At 41.5% G+C, this 21,749-nt stretch overlaps 2 protein-coding genes across 2 annotated transcripts in view; both read right to left on the bottom strand.

Annotated features, from left to right (window-relative positions):
- rhobtb3 (Rho related BTB domain containing 3) overlaps positions 1-15,623 on the bottom strand; it is a 33,615-nt gene extending 17,992 nt beyond the window's left edge. Inside the window, exons 1-7 of the mRNA XM_008409466.3 lie at positions 14,839-15,623; positions 14,321-14,552; positions 12,457-12,649; positions 8,498-8,655; positions 8,244-8,352; positions 4,894-5,089; positions 4,590-4,786 (exon numbers count right to left, since the gene is read on the bottom strand). Of these exons, the coding sequence (XP_008407688.1) occupies positions 4,590-4,786; positions 4,894-5,089; positions 8,244-8,352; positions 8,498-8,655; positions 12,457-12,649; positions 14,321-14,552; positions 14,839-14,840 (1,087 nt within the window). The 5' untranslated portion in view covers positions 14,841-15,623. The remainder of the gene's footprint in view (positions 1-4,589; positions 4,787-4,893; positions 5,090-8,243; positions 8,353-8,497; positions 8,656-12,456; positions 12,650-14,320; positions 14,553-14,838) is intronic.
- A 1,976-nt stretch (positions 15,624-17,599) lies between these two features.
- rfesd (Rieske (Fe-S) domain containing) lies at positions 17,600-21,639 on the bottom strand. The gene is made up of 4 exons (XM_008409471.3): positions 21,459-21,639; positions 19,888-20,057; positions 18,562-18,596; positions 17,600-18,303 (listed from the first exon to the last, which is right to left on the bottom strand). Exons 2-4 carry the CDS (start codon positions 20,039-20,041, stop codon positions 17,989-17,991), a joined length of 504 nt encoding a protein of 167 aa, XP_008407693.1. The 5' UTR covers positions 20,042-20,057; positions 21,459-21,639; the 3' UTR covers positions 17,600-17,988.
- Between the last annotated feature and the right edge of the window lie 110 nt (positions 21,640-21,749).

Below are 21,749 nucleotides of genomic sequence, written 5' to 3'. Positions count from 1 at the left end.
TTCCATTGCAGTTTTGCAATATACACCAACTCTGATATAGCAGAAAAACCACATCATCCTAGAGCCAGAGCTTTTTATCGAAATGAGTTACTTCAAAATTGCTTCAGTTAAGCAAATGTGTTTTTGCATTTCCGATTTGCACAATTTTAAGGTCAGTGGAGAAGCGGCTACTGTCAGCAAGGATACACCATCAGCATTTTCATCAACTAATCAAGCATTATAGCATTCTGCAGAGAGTGGTGTTTTCTGGGCAGAGCGTTTCACTCTGTGCCTTGTAATTTCTAATCTGGTACAATTCTCTGTGCTAATAGAAGTCATTGACACAAAATGCAAAATCGCAGTGTTTTTTTTTTTTGCGATGACTTCCCTTTGACAGCATGACAAACAGCTCCAGAAACTAGCAACATCTTTTCCCCTCTGAGACTTCAGTCTACATGCGCAACAGGTTTTGTGAGCAAAACGTCATACCATGAGGGGTGCAGCACGCAGAAATCTCTTTGTGCACAGAGTTTTTCTTTCTATTTTGACCTAGACAGAATTAATCTATTTGCTTCGTGTGCTCATTTATGTTAAAACCAGAGCAAAATATCATGTGCGCTGGAGCTGCAATGTAAAACACTTAAAGTAAACTATGTAGCACACAAGTGCTAATGATCAATCCAGGCAGGTGCAAAAAAAAACAAGAAACACTGCTACATCCTGGCTGCTCCATGCAACACCCAGAACCCAAATTCATTGCCATCTCACTACGTTACTCGAATGATTTTTGCATGCTCAAATCAGTTGAGTAACTCTACATCGTTCCTTATGCGCTCTAGAGGGAAATCTCAAAAACTCTTCAGAGGCCATGCACATTCCAGCTGAAGCATAATGTCACGATACGGAGGAAGCCTTTAACTAAGCTTAGGAACACATTTTGGGTATTCGTGCCTTAATTTCAAATGCATGCAGCTCCATGCACTTGTTTACATCCTTGTCTCTGACATAAGGCTCAGTAATAATTCAAAACCTGCTTCATCACAAAGATCAGATCATGGTGCAGGCACAAAGTCTCTAAAACAGATTAGAGTCTGAGATTTTCCTTAGATTTTTCTTGAACGTTTCTTCAAAGGCTTTCCTCAGCGTCCCGGTTTTTGAAGTAATTTCTATAATGATAAGCTGAAGTGAGACGAAGAAGACGCAGCTGTCAAACGAGGGAAGAAGATCAAACCTCTAACGTGATCTATCGACTCCCAGATGACTACTCTATAGTGTCTTACCATCAAGCGCTTTTAGTTTGAAGGATTTCTGCTCCTCAGTGTAATGGGCCATTGGACGACGCCCAATAGACATCCGACGGCCTCCTACTGCCAGGCAGCGTTTATCGTCACGTCTGAATTATTAGGAAATGACTAAGGGCTCTTGTGGAATAGAGTTCCCATCTTGTGGACATCAGTTCAGCTTTCCCAGCCCTGTTTCGGCTCCAGCTGATCAACGTGTTTACATCACCACAGCAGGGCTGAAAAACATGCACATCTTCCACATGACAGTGAACGGAGAAGTAGGAAATGTGTGACCTCCACGCTGTGCGGCAGGCGTAGTCACCGAGCTTGGATTTGTTTGGACGAAGAGCACGGTAGCTGCTGTTGCAGATATCCTTTTATCTTTTCTGATTTCCACTCTCTGTTTGGCACTTCCTGCACATATGATCCCCCTGCCAGGGTTTCAGTTTGGGTAATTTTCATCCTTGGCCAATCAGAGGGTTTTTATTCAGAACGGATGGTAGGCTCTTCTTTGTCGCAGCTCTGCTGCTGCAGCTCATGTTGCTCCAAATTTTAACACATGAGTAACCTGGCAGTATTCATTAAAATTTTAAATTGAATAACTAACTCACTGCTCTTTGTGTTGTTGTTGTTTTTATTTAAATTATTTATTATCAGGCTGTATGATCGTTGTTTTAATAATGACGCGGCTCCAAAAGTTCAAAGACTAATTTCAAATTAAATGAGAAGTTAAAATGTTTAGTAGAGAAATAAATCTCAGTCACCCTGGCAGAGCTGTCGTAATGTAGTAATGTATTTATCCTTGACTTGATGGATGGGAAAAAAATCGGCCTGTTTTCAATTACTCAGCACACTGAGTTTATTGAAAACCAAGTTGAAGGCATAACTTTTAGATAAATAATTTTAAAAATCCAGAACAATCCTGTAGGGAGATGAAATCATGAAAAATTTCTAAATACTGAGAGTGAATGTACAAATGATTAAAGTTGTTTTCTTCTTTATTTTAGAAAAACTGATTGTATCCCAGGCTGCACAGTGGCGCAGTTGGTAGAGCTGTTGCCTTGCAGCAAGAAGGTTCTGGGTTCAATTCCTGGCCTGGGTCCTTCTGCATGGAGTTTGCATGTTCTCCCTGTGCATGCGTGGGTTTTCTCCGGGTACTCCGGTTTCTTCCCACAGTCCAAAAACATGACTGTCAGGTTAATTGGCCTCTCCAAATTGCCCCTAGGTGTGAGTGTGTGTGTGCATGGTTGTTTGTCCTGTGTGTCTCTGTGTTGCCCTGTGACAGACTGGCGACCTGTCCAGGGTGTACCCCGCCTCTCGCCCGGAACGTTGGCTGGAAATGGGCACCAGCAACCCTCCAGACCCCACTTTCCTCCATCCATCCATTTTCCATCAGAAAATGGATGGATGGATGGATGATTGTATCCCAACTTGAATCATGAGCTGTTCCAATATAACTCTGCCCATATTCAGTAAATGTAACAGAGCAACGTTTATTTTTGTAATAATTATCCAGCATTTCTAGAGAACCTAGCATAACAAGAATAGTTAAACAGATTCCACTGCAGGTTTTCCCCCAGTGTATTATAAGCCTGGCAGCCCGCCATGCTTTACTAGCTTTACTAGCTCCCCCGCCAGACTAAGCAGTGCTTGTTTTTATGAAAATAATAATAAAAAATAAAAAAATCGCAAGCAGTCATTATTTCCTCTATAGTGAGACATACAGAACAGATCTGATTGTTACCATAGCAACAGTTGTACAAGATGTGAAATTGATTCATTAGATCTGTTAGATCTGGTCGTACTTCCACCTTCCACAGCCATATATAGCTGAAGTGCAAATAATTAACCTTCATTTAACTGTATTTTTTTTTTATTTGTTGTTTTGGTGACACTTTATTTGACGGGTTGTGAATCAGACTGACATTACGCCGTCATAGACATGACATAACTCCTGTCATGAACATGAGTAAGTCGTCATGAATATTTATGACTCTTGTCATAAAGTGTCATTCGGTAAATTGTGACACTTTTAATACAAAGTTGACATTATTGAAAATGTCTTTGTTATGACATTAACCAAGAAATCATGATCTGACACAAATTTGTTATAAAAGTATTACTGATTAAACTTCAGCTTTAATAACATAAAGATACATAATTGTCAACATAACATCTAAAAATACAAAAACACGGTGGACTGCCTCGGCGCCCCGACCACCGGGCTTAGCAAGTTTTCTGGGGGAAACCTTGCACCACAGTCGGTGTGCTTTGGCAGATAATTAAGAAGTTCAAATCATGTAACATCTGGCTCTGAAGAGGCTAAATAATGTAAAAAGTCAAAATAAAACCTCTCAACATTGCCAAAGAAAGAGACAGAGTTACGGTGAACCGCTGCAGAACCAGCGTCTTACGTCGCAGCTCAAAGACTTAAATAATTTTGCGGGTTATTTGTTTAGCTTTCTGACCGTCATGCTAATCAGGTGAGTGTTTGTAGCTGTGCGCTGCTTTACCTGCTATCTGATCCTCCATATGTCTTTTTTTTTACTGCAGTGAGTCTCGATGTAGCCAAACTCCGTCAGGTATGGCATTGTTTTTATGCCATATTAGATTCGTCGTGTTGATGCATTTTGACATGCTTCAATTTTCCGCCGCAACACGCAAACTTTCCCATTCACTCAGTGCGTTATAGTTCCACATCGCTTAGGATTTGTTGCTGCGCGTTTGCGCAATGTGAAGGAAAGAGGAGACCAGCTGCACAGGCAGGCTGAGAAATGAGATGCAGGTGATCGGTTTGTGTGATTGGCAACAAGAGACCGTGATCGGCGATTACCGATCATACACTTTTTCACGGAAATTGGCCGATTATGATCGATGGCCGATCGATCGGCACACCTCTACTAAATACCAAATCATTTTCACAATGTTATATTAAATTAGTTTATCGTGGAAAGAGGGTGTTTTTTCCTTTTCTCAAGAAAGCAGAGATTTGTTTGCTCTATTTTTATTTCACAGATTCACAAAAGGGCCTGTGATTGATATGGAAATATTGATTAATTAACTATTATTTTCTCAGTTGGAATGCCCCAGCCAGCGCTCTGGTTAAAATTCATTCAGTATTAAGTTGGGACATTTTGATTTGTTGTGTTTTTTTTGTGTTTTTTGTATTACAGATAATTGAATCTGCAACCTAAATGAGGTTGCAGATTCAATGAGGTAGAATCTGCAACCCCATTTAGAGGTTGCAGATTCAACCTCTAAATGAGGATGAATTTCCCCAAACAGAGCCAAAGATGACGGGCCTTGGATGAGAGTGGGTGGGTTTACCTCTGTAAATAAACATGAGCGTCTCCCACAGGCACATACACAGCAGGGGGTCCTTCACCACCAGCCGAGTGAGTCGCCCCGTCATGTGTCCGTCCGACCGGGGCAAGTCGTCAATAATGCTCCCGTCCCAGGTGGAGAGCAGCGAATGGGGGCCTCCATCTCGCTCCCTGCAGACACAGCGAGACTGTGGACGTTCCCTGTCCAACAGAGTCAGACAAGACACTTTACAGTGACTCTGCAGATAGGAAGTGCAGCTGCACTGAAGCTCTTTCAGCTACCGCGAGTGTGTAAACATGTCTTCTACCTGGCTTTGGGCCCCAGGAGCAGCTGTCGGAAGTACGGGCTGACGGCGCACAGCACGGCCGCGTGGGCCCACCCCAGTTCCTTCCCAGAGTCCCCGGAGTAGAAGGCCACGTCGGCAAACTGCACGCCTCGCTCCAACAGCCACTGCATGTCCTGGGAGAAGCTGGACTCCTCCACTCGGATAGGAGGAAGACGAGCTGAAAGGGACAGAGGACGAGGTGATGAAGAAAGAAACTTGTGAGATAATGAAAAAATTCAGACTTCCCTCAACCACAGAAAAGTGTGTAGCAGGGATGATGCAGAACAGACAGTCCTATCTACCTCCGCTATTGATTCCCGCTTCTTTCGCCACAAACCTTTTGGCCTGAGGGAGAGGGGGTGTGCGTGCGTGCGTGCGTGCGTGCGTGCGTGTGTGGACAAATAGCTTTCAACACTAACAGAATGTAGAAGTGTGAGGTAGGAGGCCAAAGTCATGTTCAAATGAGGAAAGAAGGTTTTTTTTTTTCCTCTTTGGATTATTGACGGCGTTAAGATCCCGACTCCGACTGCCGAACTGGATTCTGGCCAGCTAAAATATCTACGACCTTTAGGAATGGACACAAAACAAACAGTGTCCTGCAGTAGTATTCATACACATAAAAAACCTTTTCATATTTTGTTAGGTTATAAGCTGATTTTTTATTTTATTTAGTGAGATAAATCAATAAAAAGTTGTAAATAGCTGGCAAATGGAAACAAATAGCATGGTTTCCAAATGTTTTTACATGTATAAATCTGATGTTCGGTGTGAACTTCTATTCAGACCCATTTACTCCAATGCTGCTGAAATGAAAAATGCATGCTCTTCATGAGACTGCCATAGAAAAACACACTGTCTTCAGTCAGAGGCTTCTTCAAATTCCCAGTAAAACAGACTGCTACAGTAGATCATTGAACAATATGTTAATATGCAACATTTAATGTTACTTTTTGATCAGTAAAGTATTTTTATTTTTTAATTTTGAATTCATTTGCCTCCCAAATGCCTCTAGTAAGTAATACAAGTTGACTTGTGTGTAGTGTAGCGAATTAGAGAGCAGCATCGGAGAAACAGCATCATAAAGACCAAACAGATTAAGTTGTATATGATACCCCAAGTACAGAGATAAAGGTTTATTCATATTCATTTATTGGAACGACAAAGTCTACACCTCAAAAGCAATTAGGAGTCTCTGCTAAGACCAGAAATTTGATTTTCATAGGAGCACTCCATCTGAGGGTTAAAATGTGCATAGTTTATTATCAAAACTCTCAAAACTTCATTGACTTCAATGAAGTTTGAGGTGGTAGCGCGAAGATCACAAAAAGATTAATGTTACACCAGCACAGAGAATAATTGTAAACTGGCATTAATAAAATTGTAAATCAGAATACACTGACAAAAAAAGAACAAAATGAGCAAAAGAAAAGGAGGAAAAAAAATGAAGGCCTGCTGTAAATAACCGACTGTAAAGACACAGAAAAAAGAGGCAGTGCTTTCAAATGTTATATCATAAAAGTCAGATTAATAAAAAGATGAGAAAATAGGAGGCGGTAGAGCAAAAGAAGTACGAACGCCTCACAAATCACTGTCCCCATTGCAATCCTATTCATACTGCACACTCACTAATTTGTACCGAGTGTCCCCTTGTTTTATTGCTGCTGTGATTTAGTCATGAAAACCGTGCTGTTTCTGAATCAGCGCTTGTCATATTTAATGTAAGCTGGGCCATAAGTTGAGCTAAGTGGAGTCAGACAGCGACCAATAAATCCGGCAGCACTAGCTGCCGTTTCTGGCAGGACGTTCAGCTCTCCGTTACCGTGTCAGATTCAAACAGACGGCACAGAGAAGAGCGGCCGGATCAATGTTTAGCTCGAGTTTTACAGCCGAAGAAGCTTCAGGTGTCTTCATCTTACAGAAGCACAGAGAAGAAAAAAAAGCTAAGAAAGAAAACGATGTACAGCTAACGTCGTCACGTCGGCGGTCCACGTCAGTCAAAAGCTCAATCATTTTAGTCTTATCGCTGAAAAAAGATATATTGTAGCAACATCCATAATGAAAAAAAAACTGTTTAAAAAAGCCAGTTTCAGATTTAATCAGACATCTTTCATCCGGCTGCAACAACACAGATTCAAACAGAGGAGAAAAATGAACATTAAGATAAGAGTGAAGTGGGGGAAATGCAACTGTCAAGCTCCGGAGCCTGGCTTGTTACTTTGAAGCTTTGCCACAGTAATCAAACTCGCCGTCTGAAAGCTGTTCACTGCATATTAATGTGCGTAAATCTGCGAGTTTTAGCCTCTTTTGATCAGCACAGTCATTTATCCCCTATAATTACGGTATTTTGGAATTTTATTGGATTGGAGGCAGTTTGATTAAGGCTGCAATAGATCTGCAAGTGAAAAGATGTTGCTGCCAAAGTAGTAAATGGATGGACGGAAGGAACAGATTTTCTTAAATCCAATTTCTGCGTTTTCAAACTCAGTCAATGTATGTTGTCATTTATTAACAAAAATAATTAAATACCTGGAACTACAACGAGTGACGGAGCAATAAATAAGTTTTCAGTTGGTCAGGTCAGATAAGGGATTAGCAGGTTGAATACTAAAACAATTTGTTTTTGTTCTAGTTATTAGATGCATTAAAACTAAGAATTCCCACCATTTTTGGTCCGTTAACTCATCAACCTACAACACACACATTGGTGCATAAGAAAAACTAAAAACAAACACATCTATGATGGAAAAGGAAATCAACATCAACCAGGAAAAGTAGGATTAGTGCGTCTCTCCACAAACGACTTAAAACCATTTTGCAATGAGGAAAAGACCAAATGATGACAGCGAAAGTTATTTGTTGCGTTTCATGTTTTCAAATTTGATACATATTGTAAATACAGAGCTATAAAAACAATCATACAGACTAGCCAAGCACACTATAAGTAAAACCTGTAATTTTAATTAAAGATGTGTCAAAAAGTACATATTCGTCTCTCATTCAACGCCGAGCCGGTTAAATCCAGGTACTCAACCCAGTTGTTTTGAAATTTATTCAACTGTCTCTGAAAAAAACAAAGCAGTCCACCTAGCGCTTTTGTCTCTTTCCCCTTTTTCCAGTTTGACCAGAGGAATATTGATCCACATAAAGCTTTGTGCTCAGCTCTTTTCACAGCTACGTTAGCTCCTGAAGAAACAATCCAGTCAGTTCCCTGAATGTTCGTTAAACCCGCCAAAAAGAGACCGAAAACAAAAGAGGAGGACAGCAATGCACAAGTGCAAGCTGGTTAGAACATGGAGAGCCTCCTTCATTAAGTGATGTAGTATTGCTCTGACCTGGTTGCTCTAAGTGAGGAGGGCGCAGCTCATTCACTTTGTTCCCTCGCCTCTTGTCTGGCCTCTCTTTGGCTTTGTGTTTCAGGCACTGAATCATGAAGTACTCCAGCTGCACAAAACAGACAGAAATAACACTGTCAAGTCATCAATTCTTAACCTTAAGCATCCCTCTTTGCAAACATAAGCTTTAAATATGAACATTTAAAAGCCGTGGCAATTGGTGAGCCGTTCTGAAGGTCCGCATCGCCGCTTACCACGCTGCCAAAGTAGCGGCCGACGAAGACGTGGTTGAGAGAGGGCAGCTCCAGATAAGTGGCGCCCAGGTCCCGGGAGAGCTGCAGACCTTCGCTGTGCGGCACACAGCTGCTCCAGTCAGACGCACACAGCGGACACGTACACGGAGGTCCTTCATCTCAATGCAGAAGAGAAGATGCACGTCATTAATATTACATTGCGCTTTTAAAGCCACGGAGGAGAGCGTGTTTAAGAACCTGAAGTGCTCAAACTGTACGGTGACTTGCAGTTCGCTTGCACAGGTATCGACTCTTTCACACACAGCTGCAAACTTTAACGCATTTTACTGGGATTTGGAGTGACAAAGTGAGACAAAGGTTGGGCAGCTTTGATAATGTGGTGTTCATTTGTTCAAACCCCCTTCAGTCAATACTCTGAAATATATTTTTGGTATGTTTTCTACCAGCTTTCTTCTTCTCTCAGCGAGACTGCGCAAAGAGTGACTGTGAATATCAGTGTTTTTGCCAAAATGATCAATTGGATTTAGTTCTGAACATTTACTAGGCAATAAAACAAATGAATTTAGTTTGATCTAAATCAGCGATGTCCAAAGTCAGTCTTCAGTGGTGAATGTCCTGCATGTTTTACTTATTTCACCACCTCATGACACGATGGTTCATCGGCAGAACCTCTGCAGAACTTTGGGAGGATGAGGAGGTCGTCACAGCGTTTGAATCAGCCATGTTGGAGCAGCGACGCATCGAAAACGGGCCGATTAATCAGATTAATGGTGATGAGTCGAGTATGAAAAATAATAATCAATGAATTTATTAATCTATTAATTGTTAACTGGAGCTTGTAGACCTAATAAAAGGCTGAAAGAACAACATACTTACAGCAGTGACTAAGACAAAACTGTACAAAAATAAATATACATTTAGCATTTAAGATTAAAAAAATATTGTTAAATTAAATATGTTCTACCAAAAATATTCAAATGACATAGATTTATCTTCACCTGATTGCAATTCTGTATTAAATTAAATCTTCTTGAATCACCCTGTCCAATTATTAATCAGCTAATCCAAAAAGTAATCAACAGATTAACCCTACAGTGTTTTGATGTTAAGTCAAACAGAAATAGTTGAGCTTTTGAGACTTTTTTTTTGCTACGTTATTGCGCTTTAAGCAATAAAGTGTTAATTTTCCTATCTAAAAAAGGAATTAGACCACTTGTTTGTTTGCATTTCTTATGTATTTCTAATGTATATAAAAAGCCTTAAATTAAAAATCTGCAGAATGTGCCATTTTTTTAAATAAAATTTCTTATCAATCAATTAATTATCAGAATAATCGGCAGATTAACAAATACCTAAAATATTCGGTAGTCGCAGCCCTAAATACGTGCCACACTTTTCAGATTTGTGTTTGTGAAACATTGTGAAAGCCACCAATCATTTCCACTCAGCCTCTCTCTGCTTTTTGTTGTTTCATCATAAAAAATCATCGGGAAACACACTGAAGTTTGCGCTTCTAACGTGGAAAAGAACATGAAACAGTTTAAAGCGCCTCAATAGTTCAACAAAGCGCTGCACTAGCAGTAGTCAATTTATATATAGTTTGACATTTTGCACTGCCTGCAACAATAAACAATGAAAAAATATCAGGAGGGGAAAAAAGTCACTACGATGCATAGGCCTAAAAAAAAAGAAAGAAAAAGAAAATAGAAAAATCAGAAAGAGCTCCAACACAACAGAGTGTTAAGACTTCATGTAAACAAACTGGTTGTTCAGGTTGCTTGATGTGGAACATCAAAAACATCAAATCAGCAGAAGCTCTGTGAACAACGACCACCTTTGCACTGTGGCGTGCCTAGACGGGAACCGCTTAGACAGAACAAGACAGAAAATGGGATGGAGTGTCCTGGAGAAGAAAACGACAGAAGCGCACTGCACTAAAGGAGGAGAGAGCAAGACAGAATGTGCTGGACATACAGCCAGGGGGCGGAGCTTTTGATAAATCATACTCCTAATAACCTAAAGGCTTGACACAGAGATGGAGCTGGGTCGAGTGCGCGTGTATGAGTGTGTGTGTGTCCACGAGTGAGGGGCAAGCGAGGTATGAGTGAGTCTCTGACAAGAAATGACTTGGCATATCAGTGTTACGAGTGTGTGTGTGTGTGTGTGTGTGTGTGTGTGTGTGTGTGTGTGTGTGTGTGTGTGTGTGTGTGTGTGTGTGTGTGTGTGTGTGTGTGTGTGTGTGTGTGTGTGTGTGTGTGTGTGTGTGTGTGCGTGTGTGCGTGTGTCTGTGCGAGTTAGAACGGAGGGGATAAATCTATATGTGGTTCTCTGTTCATTACCGCCTAATAGGCGCCTTAATGTAGGTGCAGCAGCTCTCTTTTGCCACAGCTGCACCTTAGGTGGTCTAGAGTCGAGTGGGGCGGGGGGTAACGCTCCGAGCTCAGCCTGTCATTCTCTGCAGTCTTGAGGGGATAGGGAGGAAACTCACAGCAGCCGCAAACAAAAACACCAAGGCTCCGGTTCAAAGCTGCCTCCTCTCCTCTGCCTCTTTCTCCAGCAGCTCTCTGACAGTAGCAGTTCTCTTGTCTTCAAGCAGACGAGCTAAAAATACAACCTGCTGTGTTTGATGCGCTTGTTTATGGGATCTGGATTCAACAGGGGGTCGGTGTGTCTGCGGGAAAAACCATATGCAGACCCGCCAACGTGGCCGGAGATCACTTAACGTTAATGCCTAATGTATCGAACGGCGTCCGGTCAGGCTGCAGCCAAGGACTCTAATCTCCTTACTGTGACGAACACTTGGCTGCTGTTGCACTTTTGTGCTGTGAATATATATTCTTGCCTTGCTTGCAAAACCTCAAAAAAAATAAAATAAAGAAGCTACAAACTGGATGTTTTGCTTTGGAGACTTTCCTTCGGGGAGACATGTGAGCCAACTGCCTGGAGGCAACGGAGAGCAGGCTTAATCATGAGCATCCTCCTCGTTGCGGGGAGGACACGCTAGAGGACACGAGACTCAGACGACGAGTGCATTCACCCGTACAGAAAAGCCTGATATTGTCCTGAAAACAAAATCAAGCACTGAAGCAGAAGCAAGCTGACCCCAAAGTACTACAATGCCTTGCAAAAGTGTTCATGTTACATCAAATGTTTCCCGTTCTCATGCGATAAACACTCCAAACTCAAACGCATTGTTTTGGAGTTTTGGTTGTGACTTTGACTGGACCATTATTTTGCTGAAAATCCAATAAAAATATTCAAATATAATGAGTTAGTCTAAAGTTTATTGAGCTCATCAATCAACTAACTACTAGTTGATAAGCGGCCAGTTTTCTCAAGAGGGTTGGCCGGCTTTACATAACATAAAGGGCTACATTTTTCATGACATGCTGAATTTTTCTGAAAAAAGAAGCAAACCGATATATTTTTGAGCCAGCTGCACTGAGGTGAGAATTTCAGGAACTGGCCAAGTATATATCAAAAGCCTGGACTCTGTTTCCTGTTCTGGTATGCCCTCGCCATCTTTGTTTCTGTATCAACTGACTCTGCTTAAGGATGACCAGCAGCATCCTCTTCTGGCTGGAGGTCAAATTGCCACACTGAAAGCAGGTCTGAGCTGATTAGAGCTAATTAGTCAATTGATTGGAACTAATTTTAATCTAATAAACCATCAAATGACAATTACTCGTATGTCGAGTAATTACCTCTAATATAAACCATTCAATTGTTGCTCTTGCTGCATGTTTAGGGTTGTTTTCTTAAAGGTGAACCTCCACCCGAGTCTCAAGTGTTTATTAAGACCCTGTGCAGCAACGCCAAATCACTGAGAGAGCAGGGGACTTTGTGTTTGGGTCCTCTCAAATTCCTCTGCACCAGCGATGCATGCAATGATGGCGACAAATCTAAACTTGATCCTGACCGGACAAAAAGCACAGAACAAAGGCAAAGCGCATGCTCACCATTCAGCCGTGCTCCAACAGCAACGAGGATGACCGGCACACCCCAGTGCCTCAGGAGAGGGCGGAGCCTCGGGGCGTAGCCGTTCCTGACCTGCTGGAAGGCGAGCTTGTCCGTGACGGCGTATTTAATGACGAGGATGTCAGCCTGCTCAAGAACTTTCCGCACACTGGCCCAGTCGCTGTCCAACAAGTCCTGGACAGCCAGAGAAATGGACAAGGATGAGAAGGAAGTTAAAAGCTGACACATTAAAAGCAGCAAAGAGTCATCTGTGTGTACTCAACAGCCAATATAACCTTTCCCCTCCAAAGTCTAAATGCCTCTGTGTGGTTAGCTCCTGGGACTTTACCCCCAAGGACCCGCATAAATCTAGCAGCTCTAAACCAACCTGATTCCACTTATTAAACAGGAGAACACACACACACGCACACACACACACACACAGAGAAAGCTGCGGCCCATTCGAATAGAATTTGGACAAAAGGACGCAGAAAATTAAACCGACACAATTATTCCTGATTTGGACTGACAGAATTACAATAGGACGTGTGCCGAGTCACTACAAAACCACAACAGCAGAGCTTTCATTTCAAATTCATGTGCTACTTAGAACAAAAGGTCTTTCATCTGGGTTTTCTTGTGCATTGCATGTTAAAATAGCGTCCTCCAAGAATAGGGATGCAATCAGTTTTAGGGAGGTCTGAGAATATGAAAATAATGTCCTGCACATCTTCTGAGAAGCCTAAGAAGATTGAATGGTAGGCAAAACAACATGTCAGCTAAGAGACACACACACTCTCTCACAAAAACAATGTTCTGAATGAAAATGCGCACCACTATTTTACGGCATGTTTGGCATCGATAAACATACCTTCGTCAATCAGTCGTGATTTAGACACATCCAGAAGCTACAATAATGACTCAGGTGGGTCTGTTGCTCTGCAAAAGTCAACACACTTGTTGACTTTTTCATGTGAAGAAGAAGAAAGGTTTTAAGAACTTTTTAGTCCTATAGGATTTCATATTTAGCTCCCCCGAGTCGACACTTTGCAGAACCACTTCTCACTGTTCCTGCACTGCAAGTTTTTTAGGGTATGTCATTGCCAGCTTTCCACGTCTAGGCAGTAAAATGTTTTCCTATTCTTCTTTGCAATATCTAAAGCTTAATCATAATGGATAGAGAAAGTCGGTGGAAAATCAACTTTCAAGTCTAACCGGACTTTGACTGGACCAACCAACGTCTCAAGTCTTTCACAGCCTCTAACAGGTTATCTTCCAGTATTTAGCTCTATCCATCTTTCTATCCTGTAAACCAGTTTGCCTGAAACTGCTAAAGGAAAGCGCTCCCAACCCATTGATGAAACATGAAGCTGCCATGTTTCACCATGGGGATGGTATGGGCAGAATCAGACTGATTAGCAGTTTCTGTTTTTTATGCAAAAAAAAAAGTTTTTTTTTCTCAGACTGATTCGCAGAGATCAGTCTGAGAATCTCCACTGATATGCTTTATGTTTTCTGTGTACTCTTCAAGGTTGGAGGCAAACTTATAGCACCTTCTTCAATGTCAGGAGCCTGACTTTTCAGCCACTAACTATTTTAGACTAATAGTTGCCCCACCTGAGCGGTGGATCCCTGCAGCTCCACCAGAGTTACAAAGGGTCTATTGGCTCTTGTGTATGTGGAAGGCAATGTCTTGGTAGGCTTGCATTTGAGTTGTACTCTTTCCATTTCAGAGCACTGGACTGTACAGAGCTCTGTGAGATGCTCAAAGCTTTGCACATTGGCCAAACTATAAGCAATTTAATGAATAAATAATCTAACAAGGAACTGATCACTCTATCTCTCTCAGCGTGGTTGTTTTCTTACCCAACTGGGGCAATCCCGAACCACCACCGTGACGTCTCCAAACACGCGTGAGGTGTACTCCATGAAGGCCGGGTTGTGCAAGCTGCCCTCCAGGTCGCAGGGTCCCACCAGCGCTCCGTGACCCAAGTAGCTCCACAGCAAGCCTCCCTGCAGCTGGCCCTGGCCCATGAGCTCCTCCCCGGGCCCGACTCCTCCGGGACACTCGCTGCCCAAAGCAACGATGTGGATGGACCTGCCGGGAAGATAGCTCCTGGGTAAGACTAAGTGGGAGCTTATTATTCATGTGTATCACGGAGACAGCGCATCACCTGTTATGTCACTGAAAATGACAGAGATGAAGCTCACCAAGGCCTTCCCTACACCTGAGAGGGCATGTGGTTCAGCGAATCAAAGAGTCGGACAACTGTTTTCAGTGCTCACCGAACAGTGATGAATGGATTTAGAATAAGCAAGGCATGCAAACAGGAGCTTCATTTCTCTGCGTGTGCCAATGAGTTGCAGCGTGCAGATGAACTTACATTGTGGTCACCGCGGCTGTGTTCCGATGCTCTACGCTATATGGTCACGGTGCGTTTCCACGCCAGTCTGCAGTCAGGCTCGCTTTTCCGCAATGAGCCGCCGATAATCCCTCTCTCATCGGTGGCTGGCCCCCCGGGAGCCCGGGCTGCTGCACGGGGGTTTAGCGCTCACTCGCATTTCCCCCCACCGTCTCTTTAGTCATTCATAAAAGCGGAGCTCGGCACCGTCCCGAACCCACCGAGCGAGCGACCGCAGAGGCGCACCGGACAGCCCCCAGCCGGTGGAGCAGCGGAGTGGGTGAGAGCAGCAGCGCCCATGGGCGGCCAGACAAACAAGTTGCCGAGCAGATTTACGGCAGAGAGAGGGGCAGCTCCGCAGCGTGGTGTCCAGACATGTGAAGAATCTCCTCGGCGGCTAAAGCAAAAAGTCACAGACAGATGTTCAGAGAGACAGAGAGAGGGACGGAGAGAGGAGCAGCGGAGGGAACCGCGAGTGTTCGCGCCTGACTCAGCAACGCGCACGCGGACACATACGCTAAAGCGCGCGCCAATTCACACGAACACAAAGAGGCTGCCGACGTCCAGGGCACAGGTTCTGGTTTGAATAGTTTGTTCCATATGTTCTCTTATTTTTTTCTTAATGAAGGTGAGCTTTGTTTTCAGTGGACCAGTTGATGCTGTCCTTCTTGTCCCCGTCTTCGCAGAGAATTAAACTTACTGACGTAGACACTGAAATGTCCAACTCTCATGTTCTGGTTGGTCCTGATGAATAAAGAAAATCTTTGATTTGTAATCCGGCAACATCTTTAGCTCCCTATTAAACACGAAGGCAGGACCGTTTCAAGTTTTATTGTATTGAGAAAATGTCAACAAATCTAGAGTTTCAAGCCAGAGTTCAATTGAAAAAGATCTTCATGTTAATCTGAACACACCTAATTAAAATGCCAACATTCCCAGAAACCTGAATAGTATGTCCATGTGCTGTACGGTATACAGCTAAAGTCTAGGTTATTCTTACCACAGGAAGTTTTGGAATAATATGATAATGGAAAAGGAGCGCCCGTTTTGAAAAACTGCATTAACATTTTAATTTAAAAAACTTCTTGGTTAACATTTTCTTATTGATCAATGAAAAAAGCTTCTGGTATACACTAAAACCTTGACCAGCTTCCTACTTGTCTCCGTTGGTATTTTGATGACTTGTCTTTGCTGATGAATTTCACATCTTTCATGTCAGAAGGCCTCTTTGCCATTACCCTAATCTTCAACTACTTTCACAGATTCTCCATCAGATTCAAGTTAGGTCTCTAGTTGGGCCATTAAAAAAAAAGAGAATAGCATTTCCTGTTAGATTAAATAATCTGGTCAAATTAAAAGGCTACTTTAATCTGCCAGGGATGTGAAAAATATTTGGCTTAAGGGTTAGCGCTTGCTTTTCTTTTCTTTTTTTAGAAAGGTGACATTTTTTTATTTGTCTTTGTTGTGGAATATTTGTGGTGCTTTTACTTTCCAGCAAGAAGGTCCTGGGTTTGACTTGTCCTCTTCTTGGTTAACCTAGTTTTAATCTGTAAATTGCAGATGGAGTGTTGATGCATATGGACCTGAAAATGTTGCAGGAAACCCTCTAATCAGCAACTATAGTGTGAAAATAAATAACCGCCTGTACTATACTTTATTTTTTTCTTTTTACTTGTCAATCGAATATTAAATTAAGCTCCTTGTTTTCAAGGCTGTTTTGTTGTGGGGGTCTATAACAGGCGATAAATTAGATCTGGCCATCTCTGTTGGATAAACTCAAGGTCTTCTACTTGCTGTTTTGTAGAGGTAGACAAGCCTGAGGACATATGCATTTTTAATCAGAGCATCTTGTTTCATTCACAGCCGTGTAATGTGATCAAGCTTTAGATTTTAAATTCCCTGCAAACCATGCCGCTCCCAGGCCGCTGCCGTCCCTCAGGTTCCCCCCGCTTAGCAGTTTTCTCACACACTCGGCTCTTTATCTTGACAAACAACTCTCCGCTGACCCATTAGAAATGACCTTCAGCAGATAGTAGCTCCAGGATTCTGTCAGTTTGACAGCATAATAATATGTTAATATTTAATCCATCGCAACTTTGCAGCCCCATCCCACTTATCAATGGTATCTGAAGTGTCGATAGAACAGAAAAAGCCTGTAGAGCAGTGGAAGTTGGCTGTGAGACAGTAACAGAGATCATGTTTGACTCTCACCGTTGTCTTCAAAGCCACGTCGTTCTGCATTGTGTGTACAGTAAGCTGTTAAGTAATGCAATTTTTTTTACCAGAAAAAAAAAGAAAAACACTGCACTACCCTGCTGTTAATTACAGTCACGAAGGTTGAAAGGATATTTCCCGTTTTCCAGGACACAATAAAGTCACTTGCAAAAATATTCAATATTCGGAAAAATTAAAACCATAAACATCAATGTATTTCAAGGGGAATTTTATGTGATAAAACAGCACAAAATTGACCTTTACTGTGAAGAAGAAGAACAATGACCTATGATATTCAAAATTTCTTACAAATAAAAATCTGAAAAGTGTGCCTTGACCTTTAACTCTGTGCCAAAATGGAAAGAATAATGCAGAACTGCTCTGCAACGCGGTCCTGAGAAGCTTGAGGAACCCACAGCTGTATGGGAGAATATTAGTGTCGCAAACACTGTGGCCAATAGCAAAAATATCCAGTAAAATATGTTGCTACTTTGTGGTTTTATAGTGAAAAAAATGAAAGAAAAAATAATTCAAGAAGCATGAGTATGATTGAAAGGCATATGATGGTACAACATAAGGCAATTAACGCTACAAAATGTTTTATTTTGTGTCACCTATTACATTAATAATTTAAAAACCAGCCACTTTTGTTGCATGATGTTTTTATTTTTTTATGCAAGTGACTCTCCACTTCAGGACTGTATTGATCACTATAAAGCTTTTTATCACATCGATCCAGCTGCATAATTCATGAGGGAGAGAGTATGGAAACATGCGGCTACCCAGTGGGACTGAAATGATTAATTTATGAAATATATATCATTTAAACTTCTACGCTAAAGCAGGTCATATCTCGGCTTGTATCAGTGAACATCCTTGCAAAAGTCACAGTTCATTCTGAGATCAGCAGAAGAAACTTTACTCATCCTCCTCTTCATCTTTCATCACAGGCATGTCCCTGTCAGATTCCTCGGCCTTGGCTCTTTCCACCTTGCCTTTCTCTCCCTGGTAGTAGTCCGAATCGACCCAGTTTGGGATCATGACGAGCTTGACGAAGATTTCCCCGTTTTCCTCTGTGACTGTGTGGACCCTCTGCTTCACCCCCTTGGAGTACCACCTAAACACCGGCGGCTTCTCCTGGGGGTTCCTGCCCCTGTACAGGCCCTCCCCCTCGGCCAGAGTGATCTTGTACTTGTGCTTTGGACAAATTATGCACAGCTTGCCGTTGATGTCCTGCGTGTAAAGCGTGTTTGTTTGGAAACAAAGCAGGTGGGTGATATGTTAATGCAATGCAAATTTGACATGGTAATTACAGTAATTCTCCGTGTCTCGGCCCTGCAGGAGGTGGTAGGTGATTAAGGTACAGATGGATTAACATGTGAGAGCGAGCGCAGGGTGAAAATAAAAGATTTAAAGTTCAGTGCTCCCACCTGACCTAAGCGACGTTTTTTTTTATAGGCTAATCTGACACGAAGTCAAAGGGAAACTCACCTCTATGTCTCCATTCTCCAATGTTCCTCCGGCATCTGCACAAAGAACACAAGTTTTCCTTTCTTTTTTAAACTGCAGACTAACAAGACAGCTGTATCTGTCTACATGCATTGAGAACTGATGACCCACACACAGATAAATGCAGACTTTTATACAATGTTCTGCAAAAAGGAATCCTGTAATGCAACATCAACCCAGTTTCCTGAAAATGTACTTATTGTTTAATGTAAATTATTAAGTCTTTAGGGACTTGAAAATGTGTTTCAACACATTGTAAACATCAGAGATATGACCCTGTAGGGTCAGTGGTGGTCCCGGGAAATTTTCATTTCAAGTGAAAAATTCAGTCGGGAACAGCAAAAAAAAAAGTAAATACAATTCATTTTTAATTTTATTTATTTATATATTGATATATGTTGTATTTACTTATTTATTTGATAACACTTTATTTGAAGGGGTGTGCATAACACTGACATGACACTGTCATACATATGACATAACACCTGTCATGAACATGACTGTTATGAAGTGTCATTCGGTAAATAATGACACTTTTAATGCAAAGTTGCTCTAAAAGTTGCATTAAAAGTCTATTAAAATGCCAATTTTGCATGACTTTGTAAATGATGATAATTGAATGCAAAGTTGGCATTTTTAATGGACTTTCAATGCAACTTTTAGAGAAACTTTGCATTAAAGTTGCTCTAAAAGCAGCTTTAATGCAAAGTTGGGTTAAACCAGCTTAAACCTAAAGAGAAGGAGGCTAAACAACCACAGCTTTCAGAGCAGTAATAATACTAACAGTTATATCAACAGAATATATATATTTATTTATAGATATAAAAACATGAAGAGTCATTTACCGAATGACACTTCATGACAACTGTCATAAACATTCATAAAGACTTCTTTATGTTTATGACAGTGTCATGTCAGTCTTATGCAAATAAAGTGTTACCATTTATTTACTTATTTATTTATCCCAGTGTTGAAGAAGATTACTCTGTATGGCTTCCTTTGACATGAACATGATTCTCTGTGGAGGCCTGTAGGGTGCCACAATAGTAATTATTATTAGCATCTATAAGTAACAACAACATTAATAATGAGCGATTTTCTGGAAAATTGGATTCTTATTTGCTTTAACCGATCAAGTAATGACAATCTTCTATCACAGGCTGCGTCTCACAACAGATTGTTCTGCTCATTAAAGTCTGATGCCTGGTAATTAAATCCTCTCATGCGCAATACATTTATCTGAGACATAATGTTGAAATTGGGGGCGAAAAAAATGTTTTGAATCGCCACCAGAAACATCCTACTCACGGTAACAGTAGCAGTCTAAAGCATAGAAGACTCCCTGATGGTAGATGATCAGAACGTCTCGACCCTCCAAAGTCCGGAAAGAGCATTTTGCTTTAATCAGCTCATCCTTCTTGCCGACGAAATGAAGTCTTCCAGACTCCTCTTTCTCCTCCATGGCTCTCTGCGTGAGTCTGTTTCAAGATGCAACAAAGTTTTTCGCTGATGTGTGTTCATTTGAGAACTGTCACTACATCCTGAGGTTTTTTTCTTTCTTCTTTTTTTAAATAAATTGTCAACGGGATTATTGTGTTGGCACCTCACGTCTCAGTTGTCAGCTTAGATTAAGTCCACAACACCTCCAGAACATTTAAGCGAGAACATCCTTGGCACCGATCAACTCTTCTCCCCGCACTTTGAAACCATTCATCCCTAATATCTGCCTCGTCATCGCTTACTAAACATCTGCTAGACGTCTTTGTCAGAAATAGCAAGAGAAAGCTTTAAAAACAAAACCAAAAAAAAAAAACAGGTCCTGATGCGAAACCGCATTAAATAAACGACCTACATAAAAATGGGATCTATGAAACGACAAATCCAACTAGATTTTGCCAATATCACTGCCAGTGCTACATCATGAACACGTGCAACCTCCCAAAGAGCCAGCATGCATCAGAAATGTTACATAAAAATCTGCTCCATGTACAGAAAAGTGGAATAATGAGCTCTGCTGTGTCACAGGCTGAAAAAGCTCTTTATTAGCATCAAAAGTAGCATCTCTTCTAGCCCCTGGCCAAAATAAAGAAGATCATTTTAAAGATAATTTTATTTATATAGCACATTTTCAGCAACAAGGCAATACAAAGTGCTTTGAAGAGGAAGAATGTACAAAAAAAAAACAACTTTAGTACAATACAGAATAACACCGAAATGTTGTGTTATGAAACACTCCAAAGATGAACATATAGGTTTTGCTTCACATTTGTATAGCAAGATCCCAAAGTCTGCTGGAGGAAGGAATAGACCCAGAACCCAAATTACTTGAGGTCCTGTGTGAATTTTCCAAAGTTAGTGATGATTTAAGACAAACATGTCATCTACTGCTGTGGTTGGGCCTCCTAAAATATGTAGAGAATCTATGATGTCTCCTCAGGTGCGAGACGAGGAACATCTGAGCCGACGGGGTTAAAGTCAAAGTTAAAAGCGACCCTAACTTACTCAAACAGCCAAAGCAGCGCTGATGAATTAGCTCAGGCAAAAGATGATCAGAGATTTGCACAGTGAATAGATGTGCTTTTCAGCCGGTCCACATTTCTGTATTACAAGTATCATTTTAACTGAAAACTGTACATTTTCACAATTTGTTTATGATCAAGCTTAACATAAACAAATGCTCTAAATATGTCGAGCACATACCAAAACCAACAGAGCACACAAGTTCCCATCCTTGAATTGACTCGCTAAGCTAAATGAACTTTTCAATGTCGCTTTGATTTATAGAGATGTAAACATGTGAAAAAAATATATATATCTACTGTTTTTTTTTTTCTTCTTAAAAATGACAAAAGGCGGCTTAGCTCTCACTCTGACTTTACCTTGAAACCCAGCAGCTGTGACTCCTTCGTCAAAATGAAGGACTGCTCTGCTGACAGCTCAGGGCTGAAGGGCGGGCTCATTTCTATTATCTTCTCACACAGGCTGCCTTCAGTTGGTCCAGCCTCCTCTGGGTCTGTTCCTTATCTAACCAGCCTCAGACATAAAGCACACTCTATTAATTCTGATGACATCTGAGGGTCTTAGCCTTCTGCCTCTCCCACACAGGCTGTTTGATCATGCAGAAATGGTTCTTCTTAATTATTTAGCCCATTTGTTTTACATTTATTACA

This window comes from Poecilia reticulata, chromosome 5, assembly GCF_904066995.2.
Source record: "Poecilia reticulata chromosome 5, P_reticulata-male-v2, whole genome shotgun sequence".
Classification (NCBI taxonomy): Eukaryota; Metazoa; Chordata; class Actinopteri; order Cyprinodontiformes; family Poeciliidae; genus Poecilia; species Poecilia reticulata.
Note: the sequence above shows the minus strand (reverse complement) of the source record. Positions and strands in the feature narration are given on the sequence as shown.

Coding starts and splice junctions, on each gene's coding strand:
- rfesd (XM_008409471.3), bottom strand. CDS start 20,041: ATGGAGGAGAAAGAGGAGTCTGGAAGACTTCATTTCGTCGGCAAGAAG. Junction 18,597..19,887: donor TTTAGACTGCTACTGTTACC/GTGAGTAGGATG, acceptor TTCTTTGTGCAG/ATGCCGGAGGAACATTGGAG. Junction 18,304..18,561: donor TGGAGAATGGAGACATAGAG/GTGAGTTTCCCT, acceptor CTTTACACGCAG/GACATCAACGGCAAGCTGTG.